Source organism: Mesocricetus auratus, unplaced genomic scaffold, assembly GCF_017639785.1.
Source record: "Mesocricetus auratus isolate SY011 unplaced genomic scaffold, BCM_Maur_2.0 Super-Scaffold_6730, whole genome shotgun sequence".
NCBI lineage: Eukaryota > Metazoa > Chordata > Mammalia > Rodentia > Cricetidae > Mesocricetus > Mesocricetus auratus.
The window spans coordinates 64,417,690-64,443,475 of NW_024429184.1; the positions used below are offsets into that span (position 1 = coordinate 64,417,690).

At 36.7% G+C, this 25,786-nt stretch overlaps 1 protein-coding gene across 4 annotated transcripts in view; it reads right to left on the minus strand.

Annotated features, from left to right (window-relative positions):
• CUNH8orf34 (chromosome unknown C8orf34 homolog) overlaps window positions 1-25,786 on the minus strand; it is a 383,946-nt gene that overhangs the window by 204,658 nt on the left and 153,502 nt on the right. For all 4 annotated transcript variants that reach the window (XM_040741439.1, XM_040741438.1, XM_005066755.4 and 1 more), the window contains one exon: window positions 24,075-24,241. In XM_040741439.1, coding sequence (XP_040597373.1) covers window positions 24,075-24,241 — 167 coding nt within the window. The remainder of the gene's footprint in view (window positions 1-24,074; window positions 24,242-25,786) is intronic.

Sequence of the window (25,786 nt, forward strand, 5' to 3'; positions counted from 1 at the left end):
TATATCATAATCAGATTTAACTTTTAAAGTTGAGGCATCTGTAAATACCCGAGAATATTATGAAACAGTTGTATCTATCTTTTCACATAGATTGGGCTTCTGTGTTGACATAGGTCCTACATTCTTCTAATGACAATGAAAGGAGAACAATTCTTTACCATGTGATTACTATCACATTTTCCAAGTTCCTGCATGTATCTCTTTATTATTTTTCATGCTCTCTGGACAGTTTTAATCAGATGGGCCTGATTTCTCATCATCTACAGTTTATCAATCCCACCTCAATTTGCAGACTCACTTATATGCATTATAATTTACAAGATACATCAAAATACTTTAAACTCTATTAATGTGAAAGTCTCATTACAAGTTTGAAAATTACTTTTCCCCCTGTACTCCGTTTCTGTGTCAGTGATACCACCCTCCAAACAGACATATTGACATCATCTTGGTCTATTGCATCTCCCTCACCTTGCTGGTATAACCAGGTTCCTTCTGGATTCCTGCACTCACACTTTTGAACTCCAGACCTAAGGGTAACCTGCGCTTCTACCACTATGCAACCAGCAGAAATATTTCAAAATGTACATCTTACCATATTCTGTTTCCAACTAGTGCCGGCTCTCATTGCTTCATCCTTCCACACTCAATCTTCTCATAAGACAACTCAATTCCATCACTCAGTACCCTGTAATGCTGCCCCCTTTCCTCTGAAGATGTCCATCCTCTCCTCTGGATGCTTTATCAGTCCTCGTGTTACTATGCCATATGGGTCTGTATCTGATTTTTGTCTTCTTTCTATTCTATTTTAGCAATACCCTGTTTTCTATATCATTGGATTCCTATGCATATGCATGGTATTGCCTCATTTGGTTCTGCAGATCACTATCACTAGATGTAGCATAGCTGGTGACATCAACAGCTAACTACAAATGAGATCAGAATCCTCCAATGGTGCTGTTACCTAAGTATAATTATATTTTATGGGTAAATATCTTTGTTAAAAGACCAAAAATTCCTTAATTTACCAGTGTTTTTTCCATGACCCCCTCTATTTCAATTCCTATCTCTCCATCCTCAACTTACCACTCATCTTTCTAACAATTATGAAAATGTTCAGGTAATTAAACTCTTCATACTGGCACATTTTATGATGAGACAAAATTGGGGGACTATCAGGTTAGAAATTTTCTTTCCCATTTATAGATTGTATTTTAGTTTTGGTAAAATGAATGCAGCATAAAATTGCTCTCTAAGATTTAAAGGGAAATATTAAAATGGTTATGTTTAGAGCTAGTCATCAAGATTATACTCGAAGTCTCCAATAACATGAAGAATAAGCAAATTCCACCTAAGTTAGGGAGTATACAAATATAACCCCTGAAGGGACAGCCTCATTTTAGTCTGTGTTGACTCAGAACAAGAGTGTGAAGATAAGTGCAGCATTTCCATATGTTTGTCTGTAACTCATTTTTTACAGTGCTAGTATTCAGAATTCATGAATGATAACAAATAGATGGTGTCTAGAGTCACAGAGGACTAATTTCTGACCCATGACCTTTTAAAGTATCAGTTTGTATTTCATGTAGAAATTTTACACTTACTCTTTCTCTAGTTATGTGATCATTTTTATTCAACTGGCCTAAATATCAAGGTTGAGAATATTTTAAAGTATTACCATCTGCTCTCAATTCTCAGTATTGCAACTCTGTCTGCCAAGGGTTATGCCTGTCAATTATTATGATGCCTACTCCGTGGGCACCTGGTTGAAAAGTTCTGGTATTCAATTCCCATAACACAAAACAACATGTGGAGTGAAAGACATCTGTTACTGTGGACTGAAAACTAAGTAGAAACCACAAGGGATAAGTCACAATATTCCTGGAATACCAAGGCCTCTCGCCTCTTTGGGAAGCTGATTGCTGAAGTCATACATTTGTCACTAGCTTGTTGGATGGCAGGCAGTATGTGAGGAAACTAAGTACATTCTAACAGCCCTCAAAAGCAAGGTGGGGGTGCTGTACTTACCTGCAGCATCTGGGAGGGCATGCAGCAAGGGACACCAAGAAAGCACAGTAACAGCCGTGTCCTGATAAAACACCTATTTCCTTGGATAAGCAGTTTCATTACACATAGTAATTTGAATGTAGGACTATTATGAAGGAGTCTGTAAGTTGTTTCTTTTAAATGTAGAGCATTTGATCAAATTTTGGGGTACCAATATTAGAATTGGCCTTTTCAATGAATCAGTTAATTAGGCAATTTAATTTTCAAGGAAACAATTTATGCACAAAGAAGGATAATAGATTTTTGACTATAAGATTACATGTCAAAAACTGAGTGCTGCCTAAGAAAATCCAAATATAAATAGGTATTCAAGATCACTGGAAAACACAAACGATAGCAAAATTTATTTTACAATTCAGGAGAAGAAAGTACTTTCAGAAGTAAAATTCAGCAATTATATAGATCCAAGACACCCTCCCCCATCATGAATTTATTAACACAATGGAATTCAATAAAGTCAACACTTTCTCATTGATATTTACAATTTTTTAATATAAAGACGTGACATAAGCACAATCAAAAATAAACTTAACAATTCTGGTTTGAGAAAATTTATTATAAGCATTCTTATTTTATGAGAAATCAAGCATGACTTCCTATCAACTCATAGGAATGGACTTCTGTAGAAGGGAGTGTGTGCTGATAGAGTCAGAACGGAGGATGGCTGGCACCAGTGAAGCTGTATTAACCATCTGAAAATCAATTGACTTCCACAGGTCGTTTGGGAACAGAATACATTGTACCTACAGTTACATCAGAAAGCATATTTGCTTTGGGAATCCACACAGTTTTTGATCCTCTATGACCAACAGGGAGAACAAAACCAGCTGACTGACCACTCTCCTCATCCGTGGAGCCTTGTGGTCATGTTCTGCATGTGTGGTCCTCCTCTTCAGTGAGCCTCAGAGAAGCAGGATGCTGTCTCCCATCCCACCACATGCACCTGAGCAGGATCCTCGGAGCTCCAAAGCACATGATGCTTCTTCCTTTGACTCATATGCTATATATGATCTATACACCAAGGTCACAAACTTCCTTTCAAGCTCATAAAGTTTGCACTGTTAATAAGTTTTAGGATGATAACCAGGGACATTATAGAACCATTTCTCTTAAAATTATCTGTAGCTCTATTACCTTTTTCTCATTAAAGCATGCTTGTGTATGAAAATCAAACAATAAAGACCCATATACAATAGAAAGTCAATGACTGTCAGATGTGGTGGTTCATATCGTTAGTCTCAGACCTGAGAAGGCAGAGGCAAGTGAATACCTGTGAGTTTGAGGTCACCTGGTCTACATAGAAAGCTCCTTGGCAGCCTGGGATATGTAGAGACCTTGTCTCAGACAGCAGCAACATGAAGAAAGTGAAAGACCATGCACTGCACTGTCGAAGGAGTGTATAATGATAGAATTGGAGCGGATGATGGGTAGCACAACTGAACTTGGTGGTTGCTGAGGGAGGGAAACTCAGTTGTCCATTAGAGGTCATTTAAGGATGGATCCAATTTTGTTATAATACATGGTTAAAGACTAGATCAAATGCTTAAATAGAAAAACAAGAAGATATCCATAAGCCAGAATAGAAGAATGAAAAATAGGGAGGAAATAGAAATGGGTGAATTTGAATACAAATGTAGCATGAGACTAAACATCAAAGCAAAGTACCAATGGACATATACAGAGTTATAGGAAAAAACTACAGAACGGAATGGGATAGTTTAATACAGCATTATCAAATTGTCAAAGTTTTTTTAAATTTTTAAATGAACTGTCACCATCATGCAGAGTTAAAGTTGTAGCAAAACAGCAACCATAACCCACTGTGGCATCAGGGTGAATTGTTTCAATGACTCTAGAGACCCAAGATAATTTGAACTATATATAACAGGTTTATGGTACATGAATCAGACAATTCACATCTATGTGTATCCTCTTTAAAAATATATATTATGGGGGCTGGAGAGATTGTTAAGTGGTTAACAGCACTTAGTGCTTTTGTATAAAACCCAGATTTTATTTCGAACACCTACATGACAGTTCACAACCTTTTCTAACTCCAGTTCACCAGGATTCAAAGTCCTATTCTGGCCTCCACAGGTAACATATACACATGGTGCACGTGCCCACACAATGGCAACTACACAAACATATAAAAGAAAAATAATAAACATTTAAACCAAAAAGAAAGTGTGTCTACAGGAATATCATTTACAACTTAAATAGGATTTTTAAAATCTAGATCATTTTGCACAATACAGGATGTTTAAAATCCTTGGCACCTGTATATTAGCAATCCTAGATTTTTTTTGGCAAATGAAGATACTTTCATATATTTACAGACAATCTGGATTGGGAAGTAGGGAATAAAGTTGAGCTTTGCTGAGTTATGTTAAAAGCTAAAGACTACAAATTAAATTAAAAAGAGGAGGAAAATAACAAATATTCACTAAATGGTTTCATAGTACTAAGCATCTTCACTCTTTTAGCCTTTACATTGATTCTCTGAATGGTGTTCATATGTTGCTGATGAGAGAAATAGATTGTTCCTGCATATGTGTGTCTGTGTGTGTGCACAGTACTATAAGTCTGTTATATAGAGTGTACCTGTTACATAGATTGTCATATAGCTTGTATGATTGTACAATCTATGGAAAGGAATATGATAGTACTGTATAACAGCACTGTAAAACACTGCCCTCCTCCAATATCTTAGCACTGTGTGTCTGCATGCATGCACAATACTATAACATGCTTGCTACATAGATTATACCTGTGCATGTGTATCTGTGTACCTGCACAGTTCCATGATGTGTTTGTTATACAACATTTGGATCCTATACCTGCCAAGAGCTATAACCTTGTCCAAGTCACTAGATCTCTCTGAGCCTCAACTGAAAAGGAGTGATATCACTTATACCATAAATGAGGATTATAAAAATTAAATTTCATGAATCATGTAAGCCTTAAGTATGGTGGCTAACATTTATTTAAATATATAAATTTTATTAAATTCATATCTATATATGTATTCTATTTTCACAAAATTATAAAATTTCTAATGCATCAAATTTGGGGGTTTTGTAAATTTATGTGTATGCATGAGTAACAGCCTGGGTGTGTGTGTATGTGTGTGTGTGTGTGCGTGTGCGTGTGTCCACATGTACATAGGTGCCTGCAGGTGCAGAAGAGGGCATCAGATTCCCTGGAGTTATAGGCAATTGTGATCTGACAGACATGGGTGCTGGGAACCAAATTCAGACTTCTGCAGCAATAGCAAGCACTCTTAATCTCTAAGCACCTCTCCAGTACTGATTCACTAACTTTTACATTACAGCTCCATAGATATTTTTGTAATTATTTCTAGTCTTCATCTCTTTTATCCTATGGCAGAATCCTTAAGAGCTACATAAAATGTGATGTTGTTGTTATGTATGTAAACCTTTCTGTTCAGTTTTGACTGAAACTCATTTCAACTTTCCCAAAGCTGAACTCAGAAGAGTTTTATAAAACTTTAAATTTCTTATAGAACTTATGTTGTAGTATCTAATTGACATGTTTATAATATTATGTGAGAAGATGAGCAAAACAAAAATTCAGTCAAACAGAAAAGGGTTCTGTGCAAACATTAAATATAGTATATTGATATTTGATGTACACATTTTAGCTAGCCCAGCCAGGAAACAATGTTTGAGAAAACTTTAAATATCAAATTGAGCAATGGAGGATGGCAAGAAACTCAGCTAGAATGAAGACTTGCCACTAAGTCTGAGGCCTGAGTTTCATCCTGAGAATCCACACAGTGGGAGGAAAGAACCCTCTCCTGAAACCAGCTCTCAGATCTCCACATGTATTCTATGACAAATGTGCACTCCCTGAAAAAAATAAATCTAAAAATATTTTGCAAAAAAACTGGAATAATGGGCTCTTACTAACCTACAAGAAAGAAAAGCCTTCTTAGAAGGACTACCCAGTACAGCCACATGATGGGGGAATATGTAACTTGGAAGATCTTACATGTTCATAATAAAACACCTGCCATCAAAACTAACTCATGAAGAAACTGAACAGATCTATAAACAAAGAGATTAAGTTAGTAATTTCTTTACTGAAGAATTCTGCTGAATATTAAATAATAATTATAGATGCTTCACAAACACCCAAAAATGAAAGAATGGAAGAAATGTTTCCTAACTCATGCAATAAAACCAGTGTTATATGACCCTGATGCCAGATGAAGGTATTGAAAGAATATAAAGATGGTCTCTTTTTTGGACATATACAAAAACATCCTCATCAAAATACTAGCAAATGGATTTCAACAACATACACAAGATTTTAGACTTTGTCAAAAATGAATGTATCCCAGGAAGGCCAAGTTGATATAACAGATAAATATCAATGTATATGCCATAGTAATAATATAGTGATCAAAGCCACATGCTCATCTCAATATGTGCAGCAAGCACCAAACTTTAACATATTTCACAATATAAACATAACTTGTAAAAAAGTGATGAAAGAAGAATACAATGAGAATAGATTTTCAAAAAAATAATGTTGCAGGACTCACACCTTGAGTTCTTAGCACAAAACAAAAGAAATCAAGACAGTGTGGCACTAGCATGAGAAGAAGCAATCAAAATTCTGTATATCTCTGAATTCCTGAGAGTATAGCTGTTCTGAAGATGTGGAACTTCACATTACACTTCATACAGACTTTGAGTCTGGTGAACTGTGGTATGTGATTGACTGCAATATCTTTACCATAAAATTTTAATTTAAAAGAAAGATAAAACCTCTAGACCAATGAATACAATTGAGTTTTCAGAAATAAATCTGTATTTTTAGGGTAAATTTACATTTGATGAAAATACCACATAAGTTCAATGGAAAGAAAATATCTCTTCTTGCTGGAACTACTGAGTCTCCACAGCAGAGAAAGGAACAGAGCATATTGTGCATACACAATGAGTTTGACAGGGAGCATACAGAGTCTTATATGAGACATGAGACCACCAACAGAAATAAAGGTTAGAGTTTATCTTTAGATATGCTGTCCTGTCTATGGTGGGTGTATGAAAAACACTTCTGAGGATCAAAGTCAAGAAACACAGAGTTGCTGCAAGAGGGAGCTTCAAGCACAGAACTGCAAAACACTGTTAGCTCCCAGTATCTAACTTAGCACTACTTTCTGGAAGGCTTACTTACCACAGTTCCTTTTATCTTGTATATTGTGTCTGTCTTTGGAAAGCAATTATGAAGCAACTAAAAGACAATGAAGAAAAAAAAGCAAAACTCTCTTTTTAAACAGTGTAAGAAGATTCTTATATGACTAAGGGTTTTAAATCTATGATTATTACATTAAAGACACTAATAGATAATTTAGTCATAATGCAAGCATAGGTGATTAGTACAACCCCAGAAATTCTATGAGTATTGTTGGCTATCATAAGCATTGTAATATAAATGAAGAAGAATATTGATGGTTTCATTCATATACTGAGCATGGGAGCTTGGCTAAAGAAAGGATCTTCTAGCTGTGGGGTTTAATGATAAAAGCTTACAAAATAGAAGACCATGAAAGGAAAAAAGGTGTAAAAATAAAAAGATTATAATGTTCAAGAACTGTGGAACCACTGGAAAAATAGTGCATAATGTAAATGGCAGTATGAGGAAAAGGAAGACAGAGGAGAGAAAAGGAAGGAAGGGATTGAGGGAGAGAGGAAGGAAGAAAGGAAGAAAGGAAGGAAGGAAGGAAGCAGTGAACAGATATAGGATGTCCTTCTATGCTGTGTCTAAGTGTTGCTTTTATTGGTTGACAAATAAAGGTGATTTGGCCAATGGCCAAGCAGAATATAACTAGGTGGGAAATCCAAACAAAGATATGGAGAGAAAAAAGACAGAGTCAGGGAGATGCCATGTAGTTGCCAAAGGGGAAAGATGCCAGAACATTACCAGTAAGTCATAGCCATATGGTAATATACAGATTATTAGAAGTGGGTTAATTTATAAGAGAGCAAACCAGTGATAAGCCTGAGCTATTGGCCAAACAATTATAAGCAGTATTAAGCCTTAGAGTGGTAATTTGGGAACTGGCGGGCAGGACTAGAAACTTCCAACTACATGTGGTGCCTAAACATTTAGCAAGAATTCCAACATAAAACATTATAAATATTTAAAAGGGGATTCTAAATACAAAAGAACAGAATCAAGCATGGTTTTTTGCTAGCAGCATTTTCTTAGGTGGACTCTGTTTGCTAGAGGCAAGCAGAGGGGTGACTCCTGCAAGAGATAGCATCTGGCTACATCCTGCTTTGGAGCATGTAAACAGAATTTGTGAGCAGCTGTAAGTTGCTTAATGGCAGGATGGACCCAATGAATCCATAGAGCTGGGGCAGTAAACAAGGCTCCCAGAGCTGGTGTTAAATGTACCCCTGCCATATTGGAAAACATGCAGCCAAAGCCTCCACTTTAGTCCTAGTCATACTCACTTAGCATTTTAAAAAACTCTCCTGGTCAAAAAAGGAATACAGATACACAATAAGGACAGATTCAGACAAAGAAGGCTCTAAACAGGTCACTATGCTTTTGATAAATGTGCTTGACTTGAGAGAGAGAGGATAAAAGATAGACAGTCATAGACAAAAAGAATAATCTAGGGAAAATAAACTAAGGTTCTTAAAGGAAAAATAGAGTAAAAAAATCATAATGGGCCATGTGAAGATGGTCATACAAAGAGATTCTGGATTATGTATGCTATTGCATTTTCTTTGAATTTTTGATTGCTAATGAACTAACTACAGAATGACAATTGACTGTGGTGGCTGCTACATTAAACCAACATGTATCTTTTAAAGGTATCTTAGACTTCAAATTTAAAGTCTAAGGACATGTTACCTTGGAAAAGAGGTTCTGCTTTTGTTTCCACAGAGGATAAAAAGCTGTTGATTTCCTTCTCAGCTAATATGACTGGATCATACAATACCCTTGAAGTGATGGCACAGGGGATCCAACATCCAGAACAGTTTCAAGGCAATTGACTGAGATAATGAAGCCACACAGATTACTATAGCAAAGATTTAACCATAATTCTATATTTCTCAGGGTCCCCATAAGATCTCTGCACACAACAATCAGCAGGAAGTAGTCTATAAAGCTATGCCCACATTCCCAAATACTGTTTATAAATGTTTATTTTCATTTAATGGGGGTTGGTTATAAATTGTTAATGATCACAGTCAATCTGTTTCTAAGAAGGGAAGTATGTGATTTAGAAATGAATGCTTTATATTTGTATGGATTTTGGTTTATTGATATAAATTTAAGGTCAATTTTGTTAATATATATTATATTTCTACTCTTGTTTAAAGTGTTTGTTTATGCAGCTCATTTAAAAATGTATTGTATAATTAAATACAGATTAATAGATAGTCATCTAAAGTAGTCAAACTTAGAGTCATGTTAGCTAGGGTTTCTAGATATGCAAAGATATATTTCAATTAGACAGGTAATCTTCAAATACTTCAAAGACATACAGAATATGACATTTAAAATATTTTAAGAACTTCTTGACAATGAGACATGTTTGCCCTTAATAGTACCAATCTACTTCAGAGAAGTGGATGGACATCTAAGAAATTCCACATAGAGTTTACTTTCTTTGTGGCGAAGGTTAGCCACTGAGCAAGAAAATGTGCTTGCCTTGCTTGACAGTATGCTATAAAGTTATATTTTTCCTTAGTTATGATAAAAGATAAATTACATATAAAACTATAGTCTCTCAAAGATAGGACATTTTCTTTAATTTTGCCAAATACAAATAGACTAATACTGTAACTGTAATTATAATTCTGGTTTGATAATGCTTTTGTTATATGTAATTTTACTATGTTAAAGTCCAAATCTTCCTTTTAAATTAGACAGAAAAGAAGAGATGATATGGGATGCCCTTGTGTATGCTGTGAATATGTGTTGCTTTTATTGGTTGATAAGTAAAGCTGATTTGGCTAATGGCCAAATAGAATATAGCTAGGCAGGAAATCCAAACAGAGATAAAGAAAGAAGGTGGAGTCAGAGAGATGCCATGTAGCCACCAAAAAAGGGTAAGATGACAGAACATTACTGGTAATCTGTGTATCATGTGGTTATTAAAATTATTATTAAAAATGGGTTAATTTATAAGAGAGAGCTAACCACTAGTAAGCCTGAGAAATCAGCCAAAAATTATATTTCAGATTAGCCCCTGAGTGATTATTTTATAAGCAGCTGCAGGGACTCATGAGAGGGAGAGATACTGGTTCAGGGGGACCAGCAGGTCAGAGAAAGAGATTCAACTACAATAATGATTGAAAATCCCTTCCGAGTTAATGTAAGACAGAACCAGGATTCCCAGAGAACACTAGACAGAATGAATATCCATAGCATTATAGTCAAGCATATTACATGTGAGGTGTAGAAAATCACACAAAAAATTAAACCTTGAAAGAAACTGGAAAAAAAACCTTAAATTTATATTCAACTTGTCAGAAATTGTGTACATGTGAAAAAAGATAAGGGAAACATTTAAATAATTGAAGTGGCAGAGAAACAGTCCTCCAATGGCCCCGAATTCCATAATATATATAATTGATTTGTAATAAAAGCTTTAATAGAATAAATACAATGGGAAATAAAAGGAAATTAAAATAAATGGGAAATATAAATGAAATGAAATGAAATAAATAATTTAAAGTAAAAAAGTCTCAGACAAAATGGAGGAAATTTATTATCAGAGGATATACCTTTTGATAAATGTCAGAAATTCTTCAAGGAGATAGAAAGTGATGTAGGACAGAAACTTCATTTATTAGTATCTAAAGAACGGAAAACTAGTAGAAAATAATGAAGTGAAGAAAAATAAAACCACATATTTTTGTTAATATAGCAGATAAAGCTGATCAAAATAATAGCAGCACTGTTCTCATGTATGTCTCCTTATACATATACATGTGAATCTATATGAAATGAATGATGAAAGATGTAGAAATGAAGGATTATGGCTAGTTTTTATCATAAAATGTTAGGTCTGTCAAGAATATAATGTGGTATAAATTAAAGGCGACTTGTCTATAATTTGAAATTGCAAACTGCTGTAAATCCTATGGAAGAAAAGACTGCAGATTTGACAGGAAAGGCGAGAAACTGAAATATGTAAATGTTCAATTGAGAGCAAGGGGCTGGGGGAGAAGAGACAAGCCCACATTTAATAACATTTGCTGCCTATCAAGAAGGTTCACTTCCCAGCACCCACACGGTGGCTCATAGCCATCTGTAATTTCAGTTCCAGTGGATCTGATACTCTGCTCTGGCATCTGTACATACAAGGCATGAACATAGTACTCATACATACATGATTCAAGCCAACCCTAATGCACATAAAATAAATAAATTTTAAACAAAGGTGAAAATTAGGAGACAAGCAAAGTATATGTGAACAAGACTGTAATGCTCAGCACCTGGGCAACTGAGACAGGTAGAGAGTTGAAGGGGAGTTTGGGCTACACTGAAAGTTTCAGGTCAGCCAGGCTCCACGGTGAAACCCTGTCTCAAAATACTTCTGCATCCCCACCCCCAAAACCATCAACAATAAAAACCACATAAAACTAAGAGCAAACTAAAGCCCAAGAGTTAGAAGAAAACTTGAAGACAATAAGAATAATAATTAAAAAATAATGAAACAAACCAGAATGGTGACTACTAATGCAATTACATTACTTTAAATCTTAAGGACATATATTACACCTAATTAAAGGCTGAAGTTGTTAGCGTTATCATAATCAGATTATATACTCTCCAAGAATTATTCTTTGAATAAAAAAGATGCATAATGATTAATATACACAAGTCATACTGACCCTGATAACAAGAGAAATGGAGCAGCTATATTCCAGGTTGGCCAAATGTCAGAGTAGCACAAATTTCAGGGACAGAGAAGAGATTTAGTAATAATGGAAATGTTGATGCTTCAAAAAGATATAATGATCCTTAGTATTTATGTACCTTACAAACCAGTCTTAAAATGTGTGTGGTAAAAGTGGACTGAGTTCCACAATGGAGATGAATCCGTTAATAGTCAGAAGCTTCAAAGTCATCATAATTTCATTTCAGGAACACCAAATGTCCAATTTAATTTTGGCTCTATATATTATCCTATCATGGTTTATTCTATGTAAGAATTAGTGTTTTTTAGAATTTCAATGTGCAATGAAAAAGACAGACAGTATATGTACAGTTTTGTGAGTTGTACACATATATGCATAAGTTATAAAATATTTCCATCACCCAGGAGGTTTCCTTTTACCAGTATCAATTAAGTACCTCACCCTCTGCTGTCCTAATCTGCTGACCATTGAATTTACCTGTTCATGAGTGTATTATTGTTAATTACATTGAGAATGTAATCATTGGTGTTTCGTTTCATTTGCTTCACAGCATTAGTGAATGCCTTGGTCACTCAGTTCTAGAGGCCTAAGTACCCAAGCTCAGCATTCAGTTAGCACATATCCATTGTGCACTCAAATATCCTCCCCTTCTTGTGTACATGGAGATCGTGAGAAAAACTTGTCTCATAACAGAGATCAATCCTATCTAATTAGCACACACCACATATGAGTCCTTTTAAAGATTATTTTCTAAGAGTCATACCTCAGGTTGCAACAACATTGGGCTAGGTTATCTGTAACATATCGGTTTTCTGGGGCCAGAGCTCAGTTGATAGCAATGAAGATCATCCTTATTCTTACATACATTGCTACTTTACTTCTACTTCTTATTGCAGACTAGTATCCTACTGTTGACAGGATCACCAAGTGGATGGTTTTCTACTGAGATTGTTTTCAGGAGTTCATTTTTTGACACTGTACAGTTGTGAAAACAAGTTTTATTTCCCCTGGAAACCTGCAGGGAATTTTAGAACTTTGGGAAAGTACACATTCAACTGTGTAAGAGACTGTCCAGACACGTTCTTTAAACACTTCTCAGCAATGCTTGAGAGAATTGATTTCTCTATACTTAAGAGCGTTTGCTGTTTGGTCTTTAAATTTAGCATGTCTAGCTGGTTTACAGGACCAGTTTTTTTTCATTTAATATGATAGAAATACCAAGTGCTTTAACCTTTCTTTCTACAAAACACTGTTTTCTTTGAGTCATTATTTTGGTTGTTCCTTTATCATTACGTGTTATTGATCTGTTACTATTCATCTTGAAATGTTGTTTGTTCTTGTTTGTTTGTCTCCCTTTGATATTTGGCTCCTGTGTTACGATGAAATAGTTGACTTCAATTTCCAATACTTGCCTGAGCAACATAACTAGACGACTATGAAAAGAAAAGAGAAAGGCAGAAGAGAAGAGGCAAGGAGGGAGGAGAGAGGAGAGGAACTAAGAATATTAAGATTTTAAGGATAGTACAAGATCAACAACGATCATGTACAAATTTTCTCATTGTGTTTTCTTTCTTTTATAACCAAGAATTAAATCAAATATTTGAATACTAAATAAATCAACACTATTAAATTAGATAATATGCATAAATATTTGTATTATAACATCCATAAGTTTTATGACAACAACTCCTGTTTTAGTATTTCTGTAGAAAAGTCCATATGTACTATTAAAGAAATATTGCTTCTTTGGTTTTAACTTTTGTTTTTAAATGTATATTCTTAGAGCTCTCTCTCCCTCTCTCCTTCACATTTTCTCCCTCCCTCTCTTCCTGTCTACCCCCCCCTCTCTCTCTCTCAGGCACACACACATGTTTACATATATTATAGGATGCTGATTATATACTGAGAGTTGTAGAATATTGTGTAATCTGAAAGAGGGCACAGCTTAGAAAACTTTGGAAGCAACTGAGTTCTCTAAGACCATTTCTCAAGGCCAAACCTCTCATTCTCATCCTAAGGTGAGATCTCTACAGGGCCTGTAGTTCCACACCCCAGATGCCTTTTCCCCATGTTACAGAGCTGCCAGTAACCATGCCTATAAATAACAGAGGCAAATGACCTTGTGGCGATATTATTTATGATTTAATAAGGCCTGCCTAAGGGTTCAGAATGCAAAGCTAGCCGCAAGTCATAGAGGCCAGGCAGTGGTGGTACACACCTTTAATTCCAGGTCTCAGGAGACAGAGGCAGATGGATATCTGTGAGTCCAAGACAACCCTGGGCTACACAAGAGTGAATCAGTCCAAAAGAGAAACAGAGTTCATGCCTTTAATCCCAGGACTTGAGATTACACACCTCTAATCCCAGCACTAGGGAGGTGGAGACAGGAATGATATGGCTGGGAGGAGAAAGGAATGTAAAGTAGGAGGAGACAGGAACTTGTGGCATTTTGCCTCTGAAGATTCATATGGGGCATTGCACTCTGAGGATTCCTGGAGAAAGGATCACCCATTTTGGTCTGAGGTAGAATTAAGAACAAATGACTGACTCTTGCTTTTCTGATATTTAGCTTGAACCACATTATCTGTCACTGGGTTTTTATTATTGGTGTTACATAACCTGGCAAAAAAGCCAATAAAAGTAAAAGAAAATCTTACCAAGACTTTTAGCTTTTGATACTTTTGAAAATAGCATGGATATTCACATTGCTGAAAAGAATTGTGCAATCAAATTATCAGAAGAATTTGAACACCGTTCTGCTCTTTTATAACAATGGCACTGTTTTTATTGCCAGCATTTGTTCTAAAGTAGCAGGGAAAATTAACTTCATAATGTTATAAAACTTCAGAAAGTTGTCAGCACCCATTTTAAAAACCAATTAAAAGACCCAGGTAGACCAATGGAACCGAATTGAAAGCCCTAATTTTAACCCACACACCTATAAACACTTGATTTTTGACAAAGTAGCTAAAACTGTACAATGGAAAAAAGGAAGCATCTTCAACAAATGGTGCTGGCATAACTGGGTACTGGTATGCAGAAGACTGCAGATAGATCCATGTTTATCGCCTTGTACAAAACTTAAGTCCAAATGGATCAGAGATCTCAACATAAATCCAGCCACACTGAAACTTTTAGAAGAGAAAGTGGGAGATACTCTTCAACAAGTTGGTACAGGAGACCACTTCCTAAACATAACACCAGTGGCACAGGCACTGAGATCAACAATTAACAAATGGGACCTTCTGAAACTAAAAAGCTTCTGTAAGGCAAAGGACACAGTCAAAAAGACAAAAAGGCAGGCCACAGAATGGGAAAAGATATTCACTAACCCTACATCTGACAGAGGGCTAATCTCCAAAATTTATAAAGAACTCAAGAAACAAGTCTCCAAAACACCAAAGGATCCAATTAAAAGTTGGGGTACAGAACTAAATAGAGAATTCTCAGTAGAGGAGGCTAAAATGGCCAAGAGACACTTAAGAAAGTGCTCAACATTCTTAGCCATCAGGAAAATGCAAATCAAAACAACTCTGAGATACCATCTGACTCCTGTCAGAATGGCTAAAATCAAAAACATGGAAGACAATTTATGCTGGAGAGGATGTGGAGAGAGGGGAACACTTCTCCACTGCTGGTGGGAGTGCCGACTCATACAGCCTCTTTGGAAATCAGTATGGAGATTCCTCAGGAAAATGGGAATTAATCTACCACTAGACCCAGCAATTCCACTCTTAGGCATATATCCAAATGAGGCAAATTCATACAACAAGGGCATCTGCTGTTCATAGCAGCATTATTTGTAATAGCCAGAACCTGGAAGTAACCTAGATGCCCCTCAACTGAAGAATGGATAGAGAAAATGTGGTACATTTACACAATGGAGTATTACTCAGCAGAAAAAAACAATGGAATCTTGAAATTCGCAGGTAAATGGATAGCACTGGAAGAAACCATCCTGAGTGAGGTAACCCTGTCGCAAAAAGACAAACATGGTATGTACTCACTCATATATGGATGTTAGACATGGATCAGGATAGTGCTAGTCTGCACTTCCACTGATAGAGAGTCTGGGAAACAGGAAGGAACCTAAAAGATATGCATATATGCATAGTACCCAAGAGAAGAGGATTGAGACAAGATCCTCTGAATAGATGGGGAACACGGCGAGGGGTGGGGGGGAGTGGGAGCTGGGAAGAAGAGAGGGGGTGAAGAGGAAGAGAGTTGGTCATGGGAGAACAGGAAAATGAGTGGGTGGGGGTAGAATAGGGGGAAGAGGGAATCATAGGATAGAAGACAGATCAGGCACCAGAGTGACCTCGAGTGATCTAAAGGGATAACACCAATTGGCAAGCTAAGCAATAGTGGAGAGACCACCTCGAATGCCCATTCCTGATAATGAACTTGATGTCTATAACCATCCGGGAGCCTTCATCCTGTGACTGATAGAAGCAGAGGCAAACACACAATTAATCACTGAACTGAACCCAAGGACAGAGAGAGAGGAGTGATGAGCAAATTGGCAAAGAATGGGCTGGCAAAACCAGCAGAGACAGCTGATCTGAACAGGGGAGAGCTCTTGGACCCCAGAGCGACAGTGGGGAGGCCAGCATGGGACTGATCTGGACCCCCCAAATGTGAGTGTCAGTGAGAAGGCCTAGGCAACCTATGGGGCCCTGAGCTGTGGATCAGTGTCTATCCCTGGAATACCAACAGTCATCGTGTGCCTATAGCACAAAGAGGGATGCTCTCTCAGCCTGGACTCTTAGGGGAGTGCCTGGACCCTACCCAGAGTGAAATGACAGACTCTAGATATCCAGAGGACATGGGTCCTCTGGAGCAGACAGTGTTTTTAACTGCAGAGTCATCTTCCCACCTCCAGTTATAAGTTTTCTAAATTTACTCCTGCATCTCTTTTTTATTCTTTCCCAGGCTTCATCTCTGCTAGTGTGACCTCTACATATGCACAAAATAATTGTTTTCCTCCTATAAATCATACATTATAGAAGGACAGTACATCTAGTAATCTCCTCCACATTCTAAACAAGTGTCAGGGGTCACTGCCCATACTTCAGTCTCTACACTTTGAGTGAAAGAAGCTGTGCTCAGAGATGGAGGATGGCAGGCTTGTTTGTGGTCACCTCTGGGGCCTCTGTGCCTTTCTCTCCATTCTTTACATTGTGCTGGGAGAAACATCAGATCTTACTGTGAGTAGAACATGTTCCCACACTTAAAGAAAGCACACATTTTCTTCTGCCTCCAGTTGCATAAAATGGACAAGGGTTAGAGAAGAGAACTTTGTTTTGGAGAAGAATTTTGTACATAAATCCATATATTTTTCACCACAGTATTCCTGTCAGCTATGATGGAAGAGGAATGTGTCACTTTCTGAGAATATCTTGTTAACTCATTCCTTGCCTGCAGAGTAGGGAGGGCACATGGTGTCACCAGCATTTTAAAACAAATGGCTAGTATCTCAGAAATTAGCAAAATATTAAAAATCAAAATAAAAAAGCAAAAATGACAAAACTAGCAGGAGGTATGATGAAAAGGATTTGGAATTTAGAATTGGAGCACAGGTTTTTGGTCATGTCACCTACACTGCATCATTCTTCCCAACACACTCAGTGAAAAGCCACGGTACACATGAAAAAGACATCAAACACTGTCATTGGTAGATGCCAAACCACTCATATTTTAGTCTAAGTAATCAACGTATATTAAGCAAAACTACACACAAATAACTAGACACAGTTTTCTCTGGAGAAAGGAATTTTCACCTGAGGTACAATCAACACCATGAACAATTTGTTCATGTATTTTTATTTGTTTGCAAGCTATTAACTTTATTCTACTGGATCAATATGTTTTAGTATGGAATTATTTTATGGGAAAAGTGCAACATTTCTTGTCACATGCCATACAAGTAATACTAGGGGACATCTATATGTATTTGGTGGCATCTTGTACTATCTTTATTTAAAGAACAATATCCACCTACAATATTGATTGCTATTATCAAAGACTCTGATATCCTTGAAACAAATAAATATAAAGAATGAAGAGAATGAAGCATGAATAGAGTTCCAAACACAAAACAAATTAATCTAGACAGTAATAAGTAGGGATGTGAGCAGTCCTTAACAAAAACAAAGAAATAACGTTAGGTTTTAATATGACAAAGTAGAATCAGAAAAAATCATTTTTTGAGGCTTATGTTAGAATGATTTTACGACAGTTACTCTCAAATCAGAGCATCAACACTTCCAGAGCTCCTGGACAGTGAAATGGGAAGCAAGACAGGCAATAAGAGAATAGCAACTGTGGTAGCCAAAGCTTGTCAGCCAGACTTCTGTTTCCAGAAGTTACTTTAAATGAGTGTGGATGACTCAGAAACCTCTGTTTCCTGATCTCTGGTTATAAGCATTGATAATTGAATCTCCTAATTTATTCTGTATAACTTTTCTATTAAGGTTCTTATGAGTTTGACAGATTGCATGTAATGGAATATTCTGTAGTGGGGAAGGCATTCTTACTGTGCAAAACATGATTCATGAGCTCAATTAAAATGTAATGAACAAAATCCTGGGTATGTGGAATGCTATGGCCTTGTGTAAAGGCAGACCCCTGGTTATTCACAAGCAACCCAAAACTTTAAAGTCAGCACCTGTAATCCAAACTTGTATATTTGCTCAAATGTGAAGTATTGCAAACACTCAGACTCACTCTGTAAGTGGTAGATACATAAGTAAGAACTAAGTCTGCTTACAGGGGAAGGCCAGTTCAGGCACCCTCTCCACTAATGTGTAGGGCCTTAGTTGCTGTCATCTTTGTGGATTCCCAGGAATTCCCTTAGTGAAAGGTTTCTTGATACTTTTATAATGACTCCCTCAATTAAGATATCTCTTTCCTTGCTCTCCCTCTGAGATTAGTGTCTACCTGAATTATCTTCATAGAACCTTCATTTAGCAATTGATGGAAGCAGTTGCAGAGATCCACAACTAAACACTGGGTCGAGGTCTCAGAGTCCAGTCGAATAGAGGGAAGAGTGATAATATGAGCAATGGGGTCAAGACCATTTTGAGGATACCCACAGAGACAGCTGGCCTGTGCTAGTGGGAGTTCACTGACTCTGAACTGACAGTGGGGGGGGTGATCCTGCATTGGACCAAACAAGGCTCTTTGAATGTGGGTGACAGTTGTGTGGCTTGGAAAGTCTGTGGGACCAGGATTTATCCCTAGTGCTTGAACTGGCTTTGTGGAGCCCATTCTCTTCGGAGGGTTACCTTGCTCAGCATAGATATGGGGGGAGGCCTTGGTCCTGTCTTGAAGTGATGTGCCAGGCTTTGTTGACTCCCCATGGGAAGCCTTACCCTCTCTGAGAAGTGAACTGGGGTGGGATGGGGGAGAATGTGGAGGCATCAGGAGCAGGAGAGGGAGTGGGAACTGGGATTGGTATGTAAAATGAGGAAAGATTGTTTTTAAGAGAAAACAAATGATAAAAAGAACTAAACCTGCCATCTACTTTCTCACAAAATCACCGTTATCTCTAAACTCAAGAAAATCAAAGAACTTTTTAAAGTTAAATATAAGATGTGCCATTCCCCATGCCAACAGCTGCACAGAGTTTGCCGTGGAAAAGCATGTTCTGAAACATATTTTCTAAAATGGCATTTTAACTGAAAGAGTTAAGCAGGTATTGAAGACCTTGGGCAACACAGTGACTGTGCAACATCTGCACAGGTAATGATGACACAAAAGCCATTTGACGTTCCAGTTCGGAAGCATAGATGCCAACACGGGAGCATTCTGCAGAGCTTCTGTCACAGGGGAAATAGCTAGTATGTGATAGATATTTCACCCAGCTTCAGGATGCCTTAGGTTTCCAGCTGTGCTGATTGAGTTAGTAAATTTGTAAAAATCTATTTGCACCTCCTCCATGAGGTTTGGTTAATTGTGGTGATCAGCTGCAGAATAATTAAGAGAATTTGATAAAATATCATCTATGTGAAGATAAAGACCTACTTGAATTAAGGAAGCTTTATATAATATCTTCAATATTAACCTTCTGAATATTTTTAAGTATTATATATTAAAATACTCAATACTAGCTATTTGGTTTTTTTTATCTATAATGAGCACTAATTTACATTAACTTGAATGAATTAATATGTTAAGCAATCTTCTAGGCCATATTGAAACACCCGGTGGTTTAATATTTGAAAGTCCTCAGAATGTTTATCAAGAATCATTTTTATGAAGATAATAGTTTATTTTAAAGTGACAACTTAGCTGCTATTCTGATGTGCCAAATAATCAGTTCTGTAAGGAAACAATATTGAAGCTGCTTATGTTGATGGTTCCTTCTGTTTCTGATAGGCTTGCAGGTGTTAAGCCATTAAAGAACAGATATATATATATATGTATGTGTGTGTGTATGTAGGTAAGGGATTTATGAAAGACATTAGGGCCTCTCTCTTTTAACTCATGCCACAGTGACAGCATCCATTTCTCATCAGATGCAGTACCCCATTCTTACTTTATACATGTAGGAAATATCGGATGAAAAAAGAAAACCTCCTCTTTAACCAAACACATGACAGTGAATGTTTATCTTTTCAAAAAGCTCATCACAGTGCAGAGGAATTGGCTGAAAGAGCATCATATTTTAATGGGTCCCTGTAATAAAGCCACTTTGTATTTTACTAATGAATTCATTTATCTGGTAAGATATTGGAGCGCTAGAAACTGCATTCAGCAAGGAATTAAACTTTAATTAAGCTTAATTATTTTAAAACAAGTAAAATATGTTTGTGACACCCCCGTTTATTTGAGGCAATGTAGAGTTGACATTAATTTTAAATTTGTACAATCCTGAGATAAGGCCAGAAAGTATAACTATGATGAATGTTTTTAGCATCTCTGGAATATGATTTTTAGATAGCTCCCTCAGCAACAAACCTAAGAAGGACTAAAATATTTCATAAGTAATAGTCCAAACAAAAGTGTGTAATAAAATGGCTGTGCCTTTTAATTCTAGTTTTTTAAAAATGGGTATAAATCTGTATAAACTATGTAGAAAACAATCAAACATTAATGTTACATTTATAACATGACAATAAAAATATGTAACATAGGGGAAACGGAATGACTTCCCACAGCTAAATGTCCTTCAGTACTTCCTTAAGTATCCCTTGATAAAGGAAGAGAACCTACAGAGACTTTGGGGAAGTTGTCTGAGCTGACATTATTTAGCACGTGTTTAGGAAATGTGATAAATTTCTGTAAAGAGTGTCTGTTCACTCTGATTATTATGTGCCCGTATAATCACCAAAATAATTGAGAGTGTCTTACATTTAAGATTGTAAGCTTCATCATTTGAGGTGAGTTGAAAGAGGTTTTTAATCTATATTTTGTATATCTAGAGCCACTCTCAAAGATATCCAAATTTGGTGTCTCTTTAAAAGTCCAAGTTCAGATACTTAATTCACTGATAGATGATATTGATTCATAAGGAGTTATTTTTACATTATGAATTTATAAGTAGAGCTTAAAGTAGCCTGGGAGAAATTAATATAAAATGGATCCTAAAATATATTTTCACATGCCTAATAGATTTATGAAATAAATCCACAGACATATAATTAAACTGTGAATATGTAATCAGCATATATTAACAACACTATATTTCAATAAAGACAACAAGAAGAATTAGTTTTATTTATATCTACTACTTTCAATAAGGATTTCCTCCTTAAGTAAACCAATTTTATTGATGGGTAATTCATTCTTATATTAATATTGGCTAAAACCGTGTAATTTACTTATCAATTCACATTTACAGATAACTTTCCATGCATGATACATTTTCAACTAATTTTATCATGGCATAGATAATGATAAGTTGAACCATTAAAAACACAGTTACAGCAAACTCATTCTACAGCATATTTAATAATCCCAAAAGGTTAAACACCAATATCTGTTACATTTTAACAATGATTCTATGCACTAAATTTTGATTTCAGATAAACTTTAAACATTTGTGTTTTCTCCAGATCTGTGCAATCACACATTTCTCTGAAATCATTTTCCAAACCAGGGAAATTGCACATAGAATTACATGTTCAAGCTATGTGCTTGATCATCACACACTATCACAAGGAGCTCTCATCATTCAGCGAGTGAACTGTATAAGATCACACAGTGAAATCTTCCGCAATTCTTTACCTTTAAACCTGGTCAGAACACAGTATAAATAACTAAAGTGAGAAGATGAATTAATGAGAGCCAGTTGTTAATGGCTTATCATGAAGGAGACCCCCCAATTCCACTCTCTAGACTTCAGATTAGAAAGCTAGAAATTTCTGAACAGACCAGGGGAAGTCTAGAGACAATCAGCATGGAGTGGATATGTGATCCTCCTGAGTCCCTTGGTCATCTCTTTCCACTGTCAGTGACCCACAGGGGAGCCATTTACAGGCAGTCACCAAAGACGTAATACCTCTGTGAGCAAGACCTGAGGAGTCTTCTCACTTCTCAGATTTACACCTCTGTGTCCTTCAGGACTAGGCAGAGAACCACCTCCTTTAAAAAGCTTGTGATGATCCCTGCCCCCTCTTGTGAACTGGGACTCACCACTAAATCCAGCTGTGACAACACAGGTAGCGAACAAGGTGGAAGTGATGAGCTTGCATTTTTTTTTACCCAACTGCAAAATTCCTACAAGCATAAATTATTATTTTATGACCTTAAGACAAAGTCCCGTTTAGTTAATAAAAGATGGTTGACAGAGTCATGGCAACATCTAGAAGCTCTTCCACATGCTTTGTAAGTGGGAATCAGACTTAATTGTTTAAAATGAACCAAAGCCCAAAAGTATGTAATGAAAAGTATCATGGTACAGTCTCCTTAATTCTAAACTGAAGGCAGCTATTAGACCATTAGAAAATATCTTCAATCCTGCCATTTTTGACTGAATAACATCTTTGCAGCTGTATGCATGGATACCTGTAATCTATTATAGAACATAGTTTACTGCCATCAACACTTAAATCCTAGTAATATGGTTTACAATTTTAATAAAGTACTTTTATGCACATAATATACTATATGTATAATGCTATGCTCTTATAAAAGCATATACAAAATGCTTTAATAAATTCTCTATAGAATAGCTAGTAGCAAACAGTTAAAAACATACCATCTTACATTTGGATTATTTCCAAAGAAAACTTCATGTTCTTCTTTTGTAAAAGTGATTTTCCAGCCAGGCATGGGGGTGGCACATGCCTTTAATGCCAGCACTCTGGAGGCAAAGGCAGGCAGATCTCAAGTTCCAGGCCAGCCTTGTCTACAGAGCAAGCTCCAAAACAGCCCAGCCAGGACTACACAGAAAAAAACTTGTCTCAAAACAAAACAAAAAAAGATTTTTTTCCAAAGTTCGTTTCAATTAACAATTTGCATGGAGAAATTTCTGTTGGAACAAGATCACATATTTGAATCACACACACACACACACACACACACACACACACACACACACATACACCAAAAAATTTTACAAAAAGGAAACTGTATCTACAACATTAATGAAGTTTTGTGAAGGTCAGTCTCTGAAGACTTTGAAATCTATATGAAGCTTCCTATCATTTATGAACAGCATCAAACATTAATGTACTGTAACATCTTTCAGTTTTATGATATTTTTCTAAAATAACCTTACAATCATAGGGTCTTGTTAGGAAGAGGGTGTGTTATATAGACAATCGGTGTAATCAGGAAAATAAAACAGATTTGCATTTTATCACAATTGCACACAGAATAAAGCTTGATGAAGTCAGAGTATAGAGTGCTGTGTACACAAAACACATGGTACAGTCTAGGGAGTATTTCACATGCTTCCATGGGTTCAGCTTGGTTCTCACATGCAAATTTGTAAGGTCTAAAGGAAAAGAAGTGTATGGTAAGGGGCCCCCTTTGCCTTAGACAAAACTATTCAAAACGTTTAAAAAATCCCTCAATTCCTGAACATGCTTACAATGCCACAAAAGAGGAGAAAGAGAAATGATTAATTTTTAAAATTACCCAGCAACTCCATTGCATCGTCTTCATTGTCAATGTCTTCTTCTATTGCAGATGGTGTGGGGCTGTGAATGGACTCGAAGGAGTCCTGGGAAAGCATGGCAGCCAGAAGTTTCTTGTGCTGCTGCTGCTGCTGTTTTAATCCTTTAGTCTTGGGCTCCATCTTTAAGCTGGAGAAACATTGATGTGTTAGCTGTGGTCGGTAGTGAAAATCTACTAACCCAGCGTTCTCATTCCACTACTGTGTCACATAAACACAACCAGCATTGCTTGCTCTCCCCCCAGGAAGTAGCATGTTTCTGAGACATTCCTTGGTACCCAATCCCTTATACTTGATTCTTCCCCCAGGGTGGAGATGCAAACTCTTGCCCTCACAGCAGGAAATGCTTCTTCTGGCTGCTACCACTTGATTCATATTCATCCTGCAGGAGCTAGAAAGTCTGAATTATTCCCTGATTTCTACAAGTGTATGTCAAGTAAGACACATTGATGGCATTTTGTTTTATTCATTTTAACTTAAACTGGTGAGGATACCCTACTTCTTATGCTCACATCCTCTGCTCCTTCCTGATGTTCCAGGACTCCCTTTATGACTTCACTTTTACCTTATGGGAACTGTTGGACACAGTTTCACTGGACTTATGGTCCACAGCTAATTATTTTGGTGCTTCCCTTTGCTCTCACGTGTTTAGATGAAAAATCCGTTGCCATTCTAATGATTGTTCTCCTTCAGGCAGATTCCCTATTTGGAGCATAAGAGATACCTTAGCAGTTAAGAACACTGGCTGCTTTTACAGAGGAGCCAGGTTCAGTTCCCAGCATCCACATGACAGCTCACAAGTTCTGACAACTTCTTTCTGGCCTCTGTGGGCACCAGGCACACACATGGGGCACAGATACACATTCAGGAAAACACTCATGCACATAACAGGAAAATCACGAATTTTATTTTAAAAAATTCCTTCCTTGATGCTGGTTTCTAAACACTTACTTAAGATGCACCTTTGTGGAAAATGCCTTGAGATTATCCCACCTGACTTTGCTCAGTTTCTACCTGTTCAATAAGTTTTCAGCTGTCACTCCCAATTCTATTGCAACCTACCCACTTTCTCTTTTCTTCTTGGAACTTGATAAAATCTTCAGACCTTTTCTTAATTTCCCCCCAGGTCACTGAAGCTGTGTCATGTATATGTGAGTGCCTGGAGCACTTGTGTAGGCAATACATATCTGCTGGTGCACACAGAAGCCAGAAGAGGGCACTGGTTCCCCTGAAACTTGAGGCACAGCCTGATGTGAGAAATGAGCCTGGCGCCCCACAAGAGCAGATCCTGTATCATATTTTCTTTTCAATCTATTTCCTCTCAGCTATGCAGAAGAGGCCAATTCAAAAGATCTGCCACTGCTGTCTCTAATAATATAGTCTATGATGTCTGCACTTTCACCAGATTTAGACTATTTTTATTTTTGTGAATTCTTCTGTCAGGGCTATAATTTTCATGACATTTCTATTACTGTGCTTACTCTTATTATTTTGTATGTTTATCTATTATCAAGGACTATGCAATTACTTATAAAAACATTTTTGTGGTGACTGCTTTAATTCCTTTGCAGGAATTCTACCACCTCTCTTACCTTAGGCAGACATCAATTAACTTTCAGTATTCAGGCTGTGTTTATTATGGCTTTGGGTATGAATGTTATTTTATGAAATTTTG